The sequence below is a fragment of the Tupaia chinensis genome, unplaced genomic scaffold, assembly GCF_000334495.1.
Source record: "Tupaia chinensis unplaced genomic scaffold, TupChi_1.0 Scaffold000159_1, whole genome shotgun sequence".
Taxonomy (NCBI): domain Eukaryota; kingdom Metazoa; phylum Chordata; class Mammalia; order Scandentia; family Tupaiidae; genus Tupaia; species Tupaia belangeri.
Window position 1 is genome coordinate 5,544,629 of NW_006159630.1, and position 16,035 is coordinate 5,560,663.

The window sequence follows — 16,035 nt, forward strand, 5'->3', positions numbered from 1 at the left end:
CCCCCGGCGAGGACTCGGACGCGGAGGGCGAGGAGGAAGGCCGCGGCAGCTCGGGCTGCTCCGAGGCCGGGGGCACCGGCCACGAGGAGGGCCGAGCCAGCCCACTGCGCCGCGGCTACGTGCGTGTCCAGTGGTACCCGGAGGGCGTCAAGCAGCACGTGAAGGAGACCAAGGTACGGCGGGCAGGAGCGAGGGGGCCGGCGGCCCGAGCCCGGGGCCGGGGAGGGGCGGCGTGCAGGTGCTGCCCCGAGTGGTGCCACTGCAGTGGCCGAGGTGGGAGGACCGCTCAGCACAGGGGACGCTCGGTGCAAAGTCATTGCACCAGCCCGGGCGCACACGCCAGCCGGGCACTGCTGGCCTGGGACCCGGCGCTGGGCGTCCCGAGTTAAGGGGACTTGCAAGCCATGCGATGCTGCGGTGTCGGCCTGAGGATTGCAGACGCGGACCGACTCCCGCGGGGACCTCCTTGGGCTCCGAGGCGCCCTCGGCATTACACCAGCGAGGCGTTTTGCTGACCCCAAGGAGGGCCTTGCGGCATTGTGCATCAGACAGCAGAAAGAAGGCCGTGCCCGGTCGGTGCGGGGAGGGGTTGCGTGCATTCCAAAACAAAGATACGGGTGAAAATCCTGGCCACACACAAAACCCCAAGAAGTTCACTGGGTTCCAGAATGCCTGGGGGCGAAGCAGCCCAGCCTCTTTTTGTTAGACCTTACTGCCTTATCCCGATTGCTGGGGGCAACTTTGTGAGTAAAATCATTAACAATCGTGTGATATTAATAGAACTGGGAGAGGTTCTGACAGCTGCCACTAGGATTGAGGACGCTAAGTTCATTTGGACTTCTTGGGGAAAAAAAAAAAGATTGTAGAACCATGGGTAGGGGGCACTGATTGGGACCCTGGAAGGGGCTTTTCCTGCCCCAAGTGTGTTAAGCAAACATCAGACTCCCATGTGGTATTGGGGTGAGGCTGGTGTATATGATAGTTTTACAAAACAAAGGGCTTTATCATCATAAACCTGGAACCTTGAACCAAGGTTGGTCTGGCGGCTTGTTTTCCTGAGTGTGAATTCCTATCAGTGATTGACACACACACCCCTGTATCTCACACCCCTTCCTCCTCTCCTCCTTCCCCTCCCCTTCAAGAACAGCATTTCTGAGCAGGACTCAGCCAGCACTGTTTTAGGTCCCCGAAGGTGAGAGGACTGATTTCACCTTAGAAGTGAATCTGGGTTTCTCACCCGCCAGGAGACAAAGGCGACAGAGCTGGGGCTTCACGCTGTTACAAAGGGGGTTGTGATGGAGGCTGGGGCAGGGAGAAAGCCCCACTCCTGAGACGAGCCTGTGATCCATTTCCTAGTGGCAGAAGCGAGTGCTGATACCAGCAGGCTCTTTTTCTCGCTCATGCGCATGCATCCACAGACACAGAGACACACACAGGGCCCAGTGTCCCCGTCCCCTCGGAGTAATGGAAATCAGGCAGCAGCTTCTCCAGGTCAGGAAGAAAACGATACGTCCATTTACAGAAGTTTTTGGAAAATACTAATTTTTGCAGGGGAATGCCATTTAAAATGCTCACCTCACTAGTATTGCCCTCTCGGGAGTAGAGGGTTATTGCTGGGTATCTGGTCTTACCAGCAGAGGGTTACTGGTATCTTTCTGGGAGTTTTCAGAAGTGCTCTTCACCTCCCATCATTTTTGGAAGTTTGTGACTTTCAGAATGCTCCTCATTTGATGCCAGTGTCCTATGTGTCATGGCCTCTTGCCCTGGGACTCAGGCAGGCGGCCCGGCTGGCCACTGGGAGCCGCTGTGTTTATCAGTTGTTGTCCCTGTCCATCTTGACTTCGGTGGTTAACTTTGTTTACCGTCTGTTCGTCCCGCTCCCTACCGGGCATAATTACAGGAGTTTGACTTAAAATATCTATTTTGGGGTCAACTAGAAAACAGCCTTAAAGCACTTGCTTGGATAGATTTCGAAGCTGCGGCTTATGACTTGTGTGAATATGTTGAAATCCGCAGGGAGGTTTTCTTTGCCTTTGTAGTTTCCTGGGGCTTCTGGGTTTAGCAAAAACCATGGGATTCCAGGGCAGCATAAGAATTCCAGGGAAGTGGTGGAATGCAGTGTCCATTTACAGGGGCCCTGTTCTTTCAGCACCCAGAACAGGTTTGTGTGGGAGTGGCGGGGTTATGCCTGACAGGTTACCATGCACCATGCCTTGGGCTCTGTTATCATGAGCTGTAGGCACAGATGACCCTGGTCGCCAAATGTCCCCTGCTTTGCTCCTTGGCCACCAACTGGGGTAGTAGGGTGGGACCTGGGACTTGGAGCACTGTGGCTTAGGGTCCTAATAAATCCCATCAAGGTCACCGTGTGCTACAAAAGAAAGCCCTTTAGACCAAGGCTGAGCATTTAGGTTGCGATTTCTGCCCTAGCACTAGCCTGGCTGTAAGACTCGAGAATCCTGTTATGGGTAGAATGATGTAGTGACCATTTTGAGGGTGTGCGTGCTCGCTGAAGAGAGACAGAGAGAGGGAAAGTGAGAAATCACCCCCCCAGGGGGATGGCCACGCAGCAGTCTTGCCTCTGTTTCCCTCTCTGGGTTTTGGACATGCACGCACACGTGCAGCATGATTTTCAAGTCACCAGGTCTGAGACTTGAACCGTGATTAGCCATGTCTGAGTTTAGTGCCTTAACCACCATACCACCTGCTGCCCCAAGAGAAACATATTCCTTTCTTAACGCTGCTACCTATTGGATTGGGTTAATTCGTTGGGATAGCGTGCACTTGGAGTGTTTACTAGACCGTGGAGAGTTTTTGTAGCCAGTTTACTGTCAGAGGGCAGTAATGACTTAATATCAGTCTCTTGGTTTAAGTTGGTAGCAGATACATTTGGAAGCGATGAAGGGCCTGGGCAGCAAGTCCTACCCTTCCCTTGCCTCTTCCTTGAAAATTGACAATAGAAATAAAGTCAGTTCTTCTATAATGTGAAATTTGTGGTTGGGTTCCTGAGGCTCCCAGCAGCCAAAATTAAGCTTCTTTCAAGGGACTAGAAAGGAGCAGCAGCCAGTGTCTCTGCTAAGCTCCTGCCTCCCCGGCTCTGGCTCTGACCACTGCAGCCTGGCAGCCCATTTACCCACTAGGAACACCCCGCCTGTCCCTCCTTTCCAAGGGCGCTTGCCCCTTCCCCATCACTGTCGCCCTGTGAGTACAGCTTTGGAATGAAGCCAGGTGCTGACAGCTCTTCAGCCTGACCGAGCATCGCCTGGACATGGTGGGTCTTTCTGGCCTTCACCTGTCATGGTTGGACAGGATGCCCCTGTGGAGAAGAGAGCCGGGCTGCCGGCTGCCGGTTCAAGTTGAGCTTTCTCGGGGCCGTCCCATGTGAGCTGTAGCTTTTGCTTTCCCACCTTACGTGGCCACAGCATCCAGTCTTCCCTGAGTCTAGTGTCTTAATGCCTCTATGAATTTAACTGTGATCACCCTGGTTTTGTGAGTGTCTGTGTGTGTCTGTGTGTGTGTGTGTGTATGTGTGTGTGTGTGTGTGTAGCATCCCTGATGACAGGTCCCTCAGGAATTGGCTTTTCAGTTTATTTTTGGCTTCTACTCAGGCCAGCACTGCCCTGGGGAAAGCTATTTAGGTATGGCATCACAGCACGTGAAGTTCGTCTCACTTGTCCAGGGGCTGGACCCATTAACAGCAATGGTTATTTGTGATATAATAGGAACAAGTTATGTAAGGTTAACCAAGATGCAGGTCTAAGTGCATCTAAATTGCATTTTATTCAGATAGGATCATAGTGCTTGTAGACTCTAACCGCTGTAAGGTGATTTTCTTCTTCGTCTCTTGGTTTTTCCCTTCTAACTCCAAGGCGTCTGGTTGCCACTTGATTCAAGGGCACTTTGAACACACGAGGCGCGTGTGTTTGATACCGTGATGGGAAGTCAAAGCCCTTGGGTGCTCTTCCTGGCTGGCACCTGCTCAGGATGACCTTGGCTGAGTCACTGCCTCATTGTCTCTTTTCCAGTGGACTGTGAGGTCTGTCACCCTTGCCCCTGAAGCGAGCCCGCACATGGGGGTAGCCAGAAGCGTCGCTGGGTCGAGCCTGGGCAGGCTGCTTGGTTATTTGCAGACACCATTGTGTTCTGCCAGTCAGCCCGCCCTGTGCCTTCGGTCACTGGTGTGTGTCACAGGGAGGTGCTGCACCAGACTGAGGCACCTTGGGAAGCAGAGGGGCACTGAGGGGTTCGTTCGGTGGCACAGGATGTCCCAGGTGGTCACCTTGCTGCTGGTGTCCAGGCAGACTATAGGTTTGACTCCATTCTTTTAATTGCCAGAGAATGTGCATGCTTGCCAGAGAGGGGGAGAGAGCACCCCCACCCCCGGTGCGCTTGGGCACCCCACAGTCCCTTCTCCATCTCTCCGTCCTCACCTGCCAGCTCCTGGCCTGTTTGTTTCTCAGGCCACAGGAACTGGGATTGGAACTGTGGGACCTGACTTTTGATGCCTAGTGCTTACCCCGCCCCTAGATTTCACTTTATTAAGGCTTTTCCAGAAAGAAGTTCACATGGAGTCATGAGCCTCACACCTTAGTGCTGCACATTTAAGTAACACCTGCCGGCCTCCAGGGGCGGGGTAGACTCAATATACGTGTATGTATGCTTTCCAGGGTCTGGAAAGATGATGAATGATAAGGATAATAGAGTATTGCTTCTGCATTTTAAGATATGAGGCTAGCAGACTTTGTGTACTGTTTATATAAAGTGCTTTCTATGTGTTACTACAGCAACCTGACAAGTTAGCTTCTGTTAATAAGCCCGCGTTTCACAGGAGGGCACTGAGAAACGGGTAAAGTCAGCTGCCCAGTGTCACACTGCCGAATTGAAGGGCCTGGATACAAATGGAAGAACATGTCACTGGTCCTCACCTGAGACTACTTAGGTTCCACTTCCATCGATGATCGCTGCATCTGATCAAGCAGGAGCCCCAGCCCCGTGGCTGCCACTACTCAGCCAGCCCGTGGACGGTGGGAAGTCTTAGCGCAGGCCAGGGAGCCGCGGGTGCAGAGGAGGGCATTGGCTCACGGAGCGCCTCTCCTGCTCGCTCTTCATCCCTGACCCTCAGTCGTCCTCCAAATAGCTGTCCAAAATGCGTTTCCAGAGAGCCTTGGGAGGCACCTGGGTCTGAGCGAAAACGCCCTCTCTGATCCAACTCACTCCAGGGCTGCTCTGCTCCCACCTCCACCTGCTCCAGCACCCCCGGGAGCGGGAGCGGACTCGCCATGTGGCCGGCATTTCTGTGTGCTCTTAGAAATGGTCAGTGGCAGGAGTGCCAGCTTGACCCCTGTCCCCTCTTCTGCTGTCCTGTTGGGAATGCTGAGTCACCACCGACAGGCGCAGGAAGGATTCCTCGAGGAGAGAGGCTGGGCTAGCTCCATTCCAGTTTCCCCTCCTGTCATTTCCCTCCTTGAGTTCTCCACTTGAGGACCTCCCAGATCTCTGGCACCTTCCCCATCCCCACCTCGCTGTGTCCCTGTTTTCCTTTTCCCCATTCTCCTGTCCTATCATGAGGAACCTCTTTTCTCTTTCGTACTGTCCCCCACCCCCACCCCGAATTGAGCCTCATGGAACCCAATGGAACCTGTCCTGTGTGACTTGAATTGCCACCACAGCAGTGCAGGCACGTGATCAGTGTCAGCTGCCCGGTGGTCCCTCCGGGTGGAGGGTGGAGGCACGGGGGTTTCTGACAGCGGGTTTTCACTGGGTGCATGGCTTGAGCTCCTGTTCTGACAGCGGGTCCTCACTGGGCGCATGGCCTGAGCTCCTGTTCTGACCCACAGAAGCTTTTGGAGTTCCTGGCCAGGGCTTGACTGCTTGAGGTGGAGGCAGGGGGCTGCTAATTTAAACCACTAATCAAAAGGGGAGAAGTAGCTCTCAGAAGCATTTATGAAGTGCTTTCCTGTTTACAGGATGCTATCACTTACCTCCCTTATCCGGGCTGTGATGGTTTTCACTTTGCTTCTTCCTGAGAGCCTCCTGCCCAGCCAGTGGGTGCCGTCAGAGTCGAGAAGGTCGAGGCCAGGGCTGCCAGTACTGCCACACCACGTCAGCCCTTCCCTAGGGGGAGTGCTCGTGGGAATGGCCGCTCCTGTCAGGAACCGCCTGACCTGTGCGGTTGCAGACAGGGAAGAGCAAAAGAAAATGCTTACTGGAATTTTTCATGGCGCGGAATAAAACTGAGCCTGTTAATGGCTGGCGCTCTGAGTTTGCTCCGAGGTTGTTTGCCCGTGTTTGCTCGTTAGCTTCACTCTGTGGTTGAGGGTTTAATGTCCTTTCCCCAAGGCTGACTGTGTTGAATGGATCCTTGGGTCTGTTTTGTCCAAGTCACCCAGAGTGCCCCACCCCCCAGGTGTACTGCGTCCCCCTGAAGCAGGGTTATGGGAAGCCAATTCTGTGACTTAAACATTGCAGGCAAATGAGACAGCACTCAGAAGTCCTCAGCTGGTCGTAAGTGTGGGAACGACGTCCTTTTTAGGCTAAATCTGGGTGGTTCTTTGGGGGATTTTCAGTTGTTTGCATATGTTGAGAGACAGCCCAGGCAGTTGTGGTTCCTTGGCCAAGTCAAAGGCGTAAGGTGCTTGCTGGATCCCTTTGGGGTTAGTGGTATCTGGAAACAGTCTATGACAATTTAAATTAAGAAAAAAAAAATTAAGATACTGAGTCATGCTCGAAAAAAAAGGGCAGTCAGCCCTACCTAACAGTAAGATGAAAATTCCCAGCGAGCACTGGCAGAGCACTCCTGCAGGAAAGGCACCCTTACAAAGCGTTCGTTTGCATCCTGCAAGTGGGGGAGCTGGCCCTCCTCGTGGCAGCTCTGGGGTGCTCTTCCTCCCTGGTTTAATTCAGGGAGCGACTGCTGGGCTGAGGGTTGGTGAAGCTGCCCCAACAGGCATGGCCACTGGACTGTTTGGTGCACATCAGTGCAGATGTGAAGTGTGGACACAAATGTGTGTGTGTCGTGCGGCTTCAGGAAGCGTCAGGGCCTGGCCTGTGCAGTGCTGAAAGCACCCTGTACTTGTCTGCCTCTGACTGTTTAATTACTTACGGGACATTGAGGGCCCCAGGGTCGATGACATCATCCTCAAGCCAAGGAAGAAAGCATCTCTTCCCGCCCCATGCTTTGGGAGCCTCCTGCACCCTGCTGGTGGAAGGGGTGTCTGCCTCCATTGCTTGACCCCGCTGCGCCTTTAGCTGGGACCTCACTCATCTCTTAAGGTCACAGCTGACTGGCGGATGCCCGGTCACTGCATTTACTGACATTTTCCCAGTCCTTCTTTTGACCTGTCAGCCTGTTTAATATGTTTGACCACCCCCCATCCCAGCTCCCCCCACAGATGCTTCCTCCCCTGGAATTCTGTTATACCAGGCTACCAAATCCCACGCCCCCTTTTTATTTATTTATTTATTTAGGCCTTTTGTCTTTTTCTTCTCCTTAAATATGAAGCACTGGATTTCCCACATAGTTGATCACAGTTCAAGTCCTGACCCAGCGGCTTGAAAATCACTCTGGGCATGTGTGTGTACATGCCTGAAATCCCTAGAGGAGGATGGAGAAGAAAGGATTGTAGCATTGCCATCCTCCTGAGGGGTAATTCTCATTCTCTCTCTCTCTGTGTCATTCTTGGGAACCCATTGTGCCCTATGGCAAGAACCTAAAAATTGAAAAATCAGTAGAGCGCATGTGCACATGCGGGGGTGAAGGCCTCCTCACAGGGCCTGTTCACACACGGTCCCGGTCCCTCCGCTGACCTCCAGCCTGTTGCATCTTGGGCACCCTTGCACCTTCCCGACATGGTTCTGGCTGAGAGTCCTGCCGTAGTTGCCCTGTGGGATCTGGCTTCTCTTTTTTGAGAGAGATTTTTGCTATAGGGCGTGTGCACTTGCCAGAGATACGGAGAGTGAGAAATCACCTCCCGGGGAATGGTCATACCACAATCCTTGTTCTCCACTCTCCTCGTGGGGTTTTGAGTATGTGCACAGATGCACCGAGTGTGAGTTTTAAGTCACTGGGTCCAGGACTTGAACCACGGATGACTGTGTGGGAGTCTAGTGACGTAACATTACCCTGTCTGCTGGCCCTCAGGCTGCTCTTGAGCAGTGCATTACCACTGTGTCACAAAGCCAGCCTGGGGTCATTTTAGATGTGCTTGGTTTGGCTCCCATTCTTATTGTCATTAGATTTTGGAAGTGCCTCAGGCTATCCTGAGGTGTGGTGGTTAGGGTGACTGGATCCTACATGGCTGATGATGAGGATCAAGTCCTGGACCCAGCAGCTTGAAAAACATGCCAGACTTGTGTGCATATGTGCCAAAAATCCCGACAGGAGAATAGAGGAGAAGAGATTGCAGTGTGACCACCTCCCATGAGAGGTGCTTTCTCACTTTTCCTCTCTCTCTCTCTGTGTCTCTCTGTCTCTCTCCAGCAAGCACACATGTCTTATAGCAAATTAAAAAAAAAAAAGTGAGGGACCAGCAGATGGCATAATGGTTACATCACTGGACTCCCACATAGTTGATCATGGTTCGAGTCTCAGATGTGACAGCTTAAAACTCATGCCTGAAGGAGCTGGCAGGTGGCACAGTACTTAAGATGCTGGACTCCCATGTGGCTAACTGCGGTTCCAGTTGTGGACCCGGCAGCTCGCTTTCTCACTTTTCCTTTATCTCTCTCTCTCTCTCTGGTCAAATTAAAAATAACAAATAAAATAATAAAAATAAAAACACAGAAAAACTCATGCCAGGTGCATATACATGTGTTTCCAAAATCCCTAGAGGAGAATGGAGGAGACTGGATTGCAGTGTGGCCACCCTGTGGGGGGTGATTTCTTGCTTTCTGTCTCTGGTGAGCGCATGTGCCCTATAGCAGAAATCTTCTCTTAAAAAAACAAAACAAAACCAGAAGCATGCAGTACCTCTCGCATCTCACGCTTTGTTTCCTTTCTACGACACCCGTTGCTCTCTACCTGTCTTGTGCCTCTCGGGGCCTCCGGGCCTCCTTCAGCCCAGTGCACCACAGTGCGGACTGTCAGCAGCCAGCCTCTCGTCACGCACAAGCTTGTCTTGCAGGCCCCTCAGCGACAGTCCCCACCCCATGGCCAGTCAGTCTGCTGTCCCCGACTCACCGAGGTCCCTGTCTCTAGTGCCCCGGGGCACAGCCAAGTGCTTCCTCTTGAACTGGGAGCTCCTGGGGAAGCAGGCAGTCCTCAGGCTGCTGTGCTGCCCTTGCGAGGTTCCTGGGGCACATCGTGTGGACCCCACTTAACTGCACAGTGCGAGGTCCCCAACCAACCTCGGGGAGTCCTTCCGAGGCCCCAGGGGATGCCGGCAGCCCTACAGGCATGTTTGTTGCCTACGCATACGTGTCTGTTAGAGGTTTAATTTATAAATGAGGCATAATATATTAACAATGACTTGGGCTGGCCCCATGGCCTAGTGGTTAAGGGAGCCAGATCTCACATGGCCAAACACAGTTAGAATCTGGACCTGGCGTCTTGAAAACTCCAGGCATGTGTGCGTGCATACTCAGAATCCCGTCAGGACGAGAAATGGAGAACGGATTGTGGTGTGACCTGCCCATTGAGGGGCGCTCCCTCTCTCTGGCAAGCACATGCTCCCTCTGGCAATAAATAAAAGGCATTAGCAACAGTAAAATAGGACAGTTCCAGTGCTGTGCTGTAGTGGAAGCTATGTGAGTGTGGTCTCGCAGGGCTACAGCCTGCCCTGTAGTACATCCCAGACCTGGCTGCTGCTCGACAGGCCGAGGCTGCAAGGGAGGCCTGGGTTCAGTGACTGACCCACCCTAAGAGCCAGTGTGCTGGTGTGCCCCTGTAGTCCAGCTGCTTGGGAGACTGAGGCAAGAGGATTGTGACATGGTGAGGCTCTGTCTTTAAAAAAAAAAAAAAGCTTGGGGCTGGCAGGTGGTGTGGTGGTTAAGGGCACTGGAACCCCACGTAGTCGACCACGGTTCGAGTCCTGGACCTGGCGGCTTGCTTTCTCAGTTTCCCTGTCTCTCTCTCTCTCTCTCTCACTCTGTCCTTCTCTGGTCAAATTTTAAAAATAAATAACAAAGTTAAATAAAATAATTCTTTAAAAAAATCTTACTGAACTGCACTCACCTATTTGCAGTCCCTAGTTTACCACACCTGCCCCGCCACACTCGGTAGGTTGACCATATGGCATATTGTCCCGCTCTTTTGACAGCACTGTGAGTGGAGTCCTCTAACACTAGGAGAAGCAGGTTAATCAAAATCCTCCATATTGTAGTTTACTCTTATAGCAGCTTCCATCACAGACCCCCGGGCAGCATCTGCACGGGGGTGGGGGGGTGCACTAGGGTGGAGCCAGAGCTAGTGCCCCAGGCAGCTCCTGCACTGCATCTAGGATGGAGCCAGGGCTAGTGTCTCTAGGCTCCTGGGCAGCTCCTGCACCGTGATTAGGATGGAACCAGGGGTGGTGCCCCAGGCTCCCGGGCGCACACCTGGGGACCTGCACCCTGGCTAGAGTGGTGCTAGCATGGCCTGTGGGTGAGATGCAGCTGTGTCTGGAGGTAAATCCCAGCAGAAATAGATGTCCTCCTGGCTGCAGGGCTCCCTGGGAGAAGGGGCTGTGAGAGCTGAGACTCCATCCTTTTTTTTTTTTTTTTAAAGAGGCTTTTGCTATAGGGTGTGTGCGCTCGCCAGATAGACAGAGAGAGAGAGAGAGAGACAGAGAGACAGAAAGCGAGAAATCACCCCCCAGGGGGGATGGCCACGCCGCAATCTCTTCTCCATTCTCCTCTCGGGATCTTGGGCACGCACGCACATGCGCCCAGCGTGAGTTTTAAGCCGCCGGGTCTGGGACACGAACCACGGTCGACTACATGGGAGTCCAGCGACATAGCCATTACGCTAACTGCTGGTCCCAGAGACTCCATCCTTTGAAGCCAGTGGAAGCATGCCCAGTTGTCCCGGCCTGGGTTACCTTCTTGTCTTTGTGACACCGAGCAGTTTGGAAAAAGCATCAGTTCAGCAGTCAGCAGCTGCCTGGGTTCTAGCATCTAGTAACTTCAACACCCCAGTGGAAGTGCCCAGTCGCTGGGCCCTCATCTCTCACCTTACCAGGGGATAATGCCTGTTTCTCGTGGGGAGCGCTTGGCGAACAGCATACTCGCATGTGAGTTCCCGGCACCCAGGCTTCTCCTTTGGAGGGTGGCCAGTATTGGAAAAAGGATGCTACCTCACCTGCAGCTGGACCAGGAGCGTTGCTCGGGCTTTGCGCCTCTCTGCGTCAAGGCCTTGAGGGAGGGGGCTTTGACGGTGCAGCCCGGAGTTGGCGGTGGTTTGCCAGTCCTGTTCTTTGACGGAATCAGGAACCATCTATCGTATCAGAAATGGAAATAGCCACCCGCCCCGCCCCCATTATCTGCGTGTGTGTGTGTGTGTGTGTGTGTGTGCGCGCGCGCGTGCGCGCGCTTGTGCATGTGTGTGTTGGGAGCGAGGGGATCATGAACAGACGTAGTCTAGACCTGGGCTTCTTTGGGCCTGTGTGCCCTCCCCTTGGTGCGGGTTACTCTGCTCCAGCCGGCCCAGGAATCTGCACGTCTGGCGAGCTCCCGTGGTGGCACTCGGTCCTCCTCAGACTCTGCTGAGGGCAGTGGGTTCCGGTTTTCACACACCCGCCCTCAGTCTTCGTAGCAGTTGGCCTCTGGCTGTGTCTCCACTGCTCACTCTTCTCGCCCAGTGCTGATGACATTGTCAGAGGTGAGCTGCACGAGGGGCAGGGGATTGATCCGGGGCCGATCGTCGGCCAGTGCCTTCAGATCACCAGCCGTAGTGCTAGGAAGGCCCACTTCTCCTCCCCTGCCCGTGGCGTGCTGATGGTTATTATTGATGTGCGGTGGCTGTTAAGAGGTTTCATTGGATTTCATTTCTTTTTAGGATGAAAATAATGATTGTTGCTATGGGTCTAATGCGTCCAGTCTGCGAAGATGATTACTCAGCATGTCAGTGAATTGCCGTTCGTTGCCAGTCTCGGTGGACTCCTGCTCTGTGCCGGGCGGCATCAGCCCATGCCGTATGGGTTCATTTTACATCCGCTAAGTGGCCAGCACCCCGCTTCAGAGAGGGCGAGACTGAAACCCAGAGACGGCTCGTAACTTGCCCAAGGCCGCACAGCCGTGAGAGGCAGAGCCTGGGTTTGAACTCAGGCCCATGTGTGCAGCCAGAAGGCAGGTTCTTCTCACTGGCTGCATGGCTGCCCTGCCCCGGGCTGTGCCGTGTGGGCAGAAGAGAGCCACACATAGGCCTGGCCCCCCAGATCAGGGACGGCAGGCTCTCTGGGAGGGGCCAGATGGTAAACAGGTCGGGCTCCGTGGGCTGCGCCGTCTCCTTCGCGCAGCTCAGCTTGGCTGTTGTCACACAGACGCTTTCCGAGACTACGCCAACGGTTGGGCGTGGCCGCGTTCCAGTAAAGTAGTTGTATTTTGAAAAGGTAGCAGAGGCGGGACAGGGGGCAGAGGTGAGACGCGTTGCTTCAGGAAGCCATCCCACATGGGAAGGGCCTGGTTCGAGTCCAGAGACCCTCCTGTGAGGGGCCTGCTGAAGAAGCCGGACGGCAGCACCAGGGCCCTCCTGGCGGGCTGTGTCTGTTCCTCCTGTCTGTGGAGAATAAACTTAAGTTCAAAAGCACAACTGCGGCGGGCTGGATGTGGCCTGAGGCTGCAGCTTGCTGGCCTCTGCTCTGGAAGGGTCCTGCCTGATACGGAGCCACATCTGAAAGCCAGTCGAAACAGGCAAAGTTGTAACATTTAACTCAATATATTCAGAACATTAATCAACACGAAGTCACCATGCGAAGCATGCCGAGGCGGCGTGGCTGCTGTGATGGGGGGCACTGCTCCCGGGACAGTCGGCAGGACCTCGAGCCCAGCTTCGTTGTCCTCATCGCACTAGTGAGACTGGGCCTGCACGTCCAGTGCACCATCCTTCCGCCGGAGGTGAGGGCCGCACACAGCCCGGAGCAGGGCCGGCCACAGTGTGAGCAGAGGTGCGCTGGGCGAGTGCGGAGGGGTGCGCAGAAGGTAGCCACGGCCTGAGGCAGGGGAAGGCCAGGTGGGAAGGCCGGTCCACTCAGAGGCAGCGCTGGCAGGCTACCGGGGCAAGCGTGGGAAGTGGCTTGCCTGCGCGGCTGCACACGTGGGCCCAGAGTCCCTTTAACTCGGGCTGCGTCTGTGAACATTCACCTTGCAAGAAACTAAAACAGAAGTTGGAAAACCCAGTCGTACCCAGGTGCACGTGGTCTTAGCTGGCACAGCGATGACATCCCACATCACGTGGCCTCTAGAAAACTCTGTAGACTTGTGAGAGAGTGAAGGCGAGAAAGGCAGGTAACATCTCAGTGCTACATGCAGAAGTTTGACCTTGAACCTCCTGAGAGGTTCTCCAGGATCTGTAGCCCATACTTTGAGAACCCCTGAGCTGGGCGGTAGCAGGAAGAAAGGTGGGTGGGTCTGACCGAAATCTTTTTTTCTTTAAGGTTCTTGTCTTATGGTGCATACGCTTGCCAGAGAGAGACAGACAGTGAGAGGGAAAATGAGAAATCACCCCCCAGGGGGATGGCCACACAGCAGTCCCTTCTCCATTCTCTCAGGATCTCGGGCATGCACATACACACGCCCAGCATGAGTTTAAAGCCACTGGGCCCGGGACTGGAACCATCATCTACCATGTGGGAGTCCAGTGACGTAACACTACGCCATCTGCTGGCCCCTGACCCAGAATCTGGACAGTAATTCCCGTGCCCCTGCTGAGTTCCAGCCAGTGCTGGAAGCACTCAGAGCCTCCCTGGCTGAGCCTGGGGCACAGGGTTGGCATTTATGGATGAGCAGGGTCGAGGCGCTCCCCGAGCTCGTGTGTGTGTCTGGAACCCTCAGTTTAACCCCCGCAGTGCCCCCACAGCCCTGCACTCCGCTGCCCCTCAAGAAGCAGCATCTGGCAGCCGCTGCAGGTGGGTTGGGGGCTGGGAGCCTGGAGGCAGTTAGGAAGCTTTCCCAGTGCAGGCCAGTGGCACCTTTTGTGCATGTAATTTCCACGACATCACAATGCAGGGATGGTGCCGAGTGGGGTCGAGTATTGAGTTTCAAACAAAATGGGCACTGTGAACCGCCAGGTTCACCCAGTACTCAGTGAAGGAGCGGTGACCTGCTCCGGGGTGAGCAATCGCGGTTGTGTTGGACCTGCAGGTGGAGCGGAGAGGTTCTCTAGGACAGTTTTGGCGACGTAGGCCTGAACCCCCGTAATTCGCACTCTGCTGAGTCTGAGAGGGCAGAACTGACTGGCAGCCAGAGTGCTGGGGAGATGGGAAGGTGGGACGCAGGCTGGGAGGGCCTGTGGGGACAGCCGGTGGCATGCGGTGGGGCGGGAAAGGGCAGGAGATAGGACCATGGGCATTAGCCAGGGCCACGATTCAAACCGCCATCAGCCGTGTGGGATCCAGCTCCCTAACCGCGAGCCCGTGGGCAGCCCGGGCTCACTCTCTGTTCGCCTGAGTGATAGCTTCTCTCCGATTGCTGGGTCGTGGGAAGTTGCTTGTGTATACTGAGTACAAGATATGCCAGTGTGCAGAGTGGGTTCCAAGTCACCCGTGATTCCCCACTCAGGGTACTGGATGGCTGTCCTAGCCTTTAGAAAAGCATACGTCTTTGTTTACAGAAATGCAAGCAGTGGTACTTCCAACCTTCCTCCCCCCTTCACTTAATAAATGTACAGACGGGGCAGAGAACGTTGGCAAGTTTCTGAGAGGGGTTCGCGTTTTCCTGGACAGTGGCAGCTGTGAGACCAGGCAAGTCTTCTCCACGTTGATCAGTCTTGTAATGCATTTTCCCTAACACAGACCGTGTCCCTTCCCTGCAAGCCGTCGGCTTTGTTGTGGTGCAGGTGGCTGCTGTAGATGACCATCACAGGTGTCCCGTGAATGGCATGGAGCGGGTACACACTCGCAGCTCTCGAAACTCCCCTCACCCTGGTGTTACCCGGATTCTCACAGGCTTGAATTGAAGAAGTTGTTCCTGGATTGTGTTTATTTATTTATTTTAATTACTTACTTAATTGTATTTATTATTTTTTAAAAGAGGTTTTTGCCATGGTGCACATGTGCTCACTGCGGGGAGACAGAGAGAGTGAGAGGGAGAGTGAGAAGTCGCTCCCAGAGAGATGGCCACACAGCAAGCCCTTCTCTATTCTCCTGGGATCTTGGGACGCACATACACACGTCCAGCGCGATTTTCAAGTCACTGGGTCCAGGACCTGAACTGTGGTTGGCCATATGGGAGTCCAGCGACATAACTGTCTGCTGGCTCCATTATTATTTTTTTAAAATTTGCCAGAGGGCACATGCACTCACAAGAGAGAGAGAGAGAAAGCAAGTCACCAGATCCTGGATTTGAACTGTGGTTGGCCATGTGGGAGTCCAGCAGTTTAACCACCATGCCACCTGCTGGCCCTCCTGGATTGTATTGAAAACAAGGAGCATTAGCTGAGTGGTGGTATAGTGGTCAGGCACAGCACTCTGTGAGGCAGACCCACGTAGACCCAGTTCTGGGTTCACATCCAGAGACCTTCCTGAGTAGGCCACGCACACACGTGCCCTCGAACCCGGGCTGGCCAGGATTGCAGTGCCAGACCCTGTTGGTGCTCGCTCGCTTGCTCTCTCTCTCTCATTCATAGAGAAGAGAAAGACAGAGAACAAGAAATCCTTTGCCACTTGTACCTGCTTCAGCTCAAGCGTCAAGAAAACATCTTCGAGGGGGATGGCCTCGTAATCCCTTCTCCCCTCTCCTCCCAGGATTTTAGGCATGCACGCTGCCAGGTCTGGGACTCAAGCCGCGCAGTTGGCTGTGCGCACACGTATCCCGCTGCCTTAACCACCATGCCACTCCCTGAGTTTTTTTTTTTCTTTTTTTTTTTTTAAGAATTTTTTATTTAAAAAAAAATTTTTTTTTGAG

The 16,035-nt window shown here is 54.0% G+C and overlaps 1 protein-coding gene across 1 annotated transcript in view; it reads left to right on the forward strand.

Moving 5' to 3' along the window:
• Positions 1-4: 4 nt before the first annotated feature.
• UBE2O (ubiquitin conjugating enzyme E2 O) overlaps positions 5-16,035 on the forward strand; it is a gene marked incomplete at its 5' end in the record, with an annotated part of 59,064 nt that continues 43,033 nt past the window's right edge. The window contains 1 exon segment of the mRNA XM_006145921.2: positions 5-173. Within this exon segment, the coding sequence (XP_006145983.2) occupies positions 5-173 (169 nt within the window).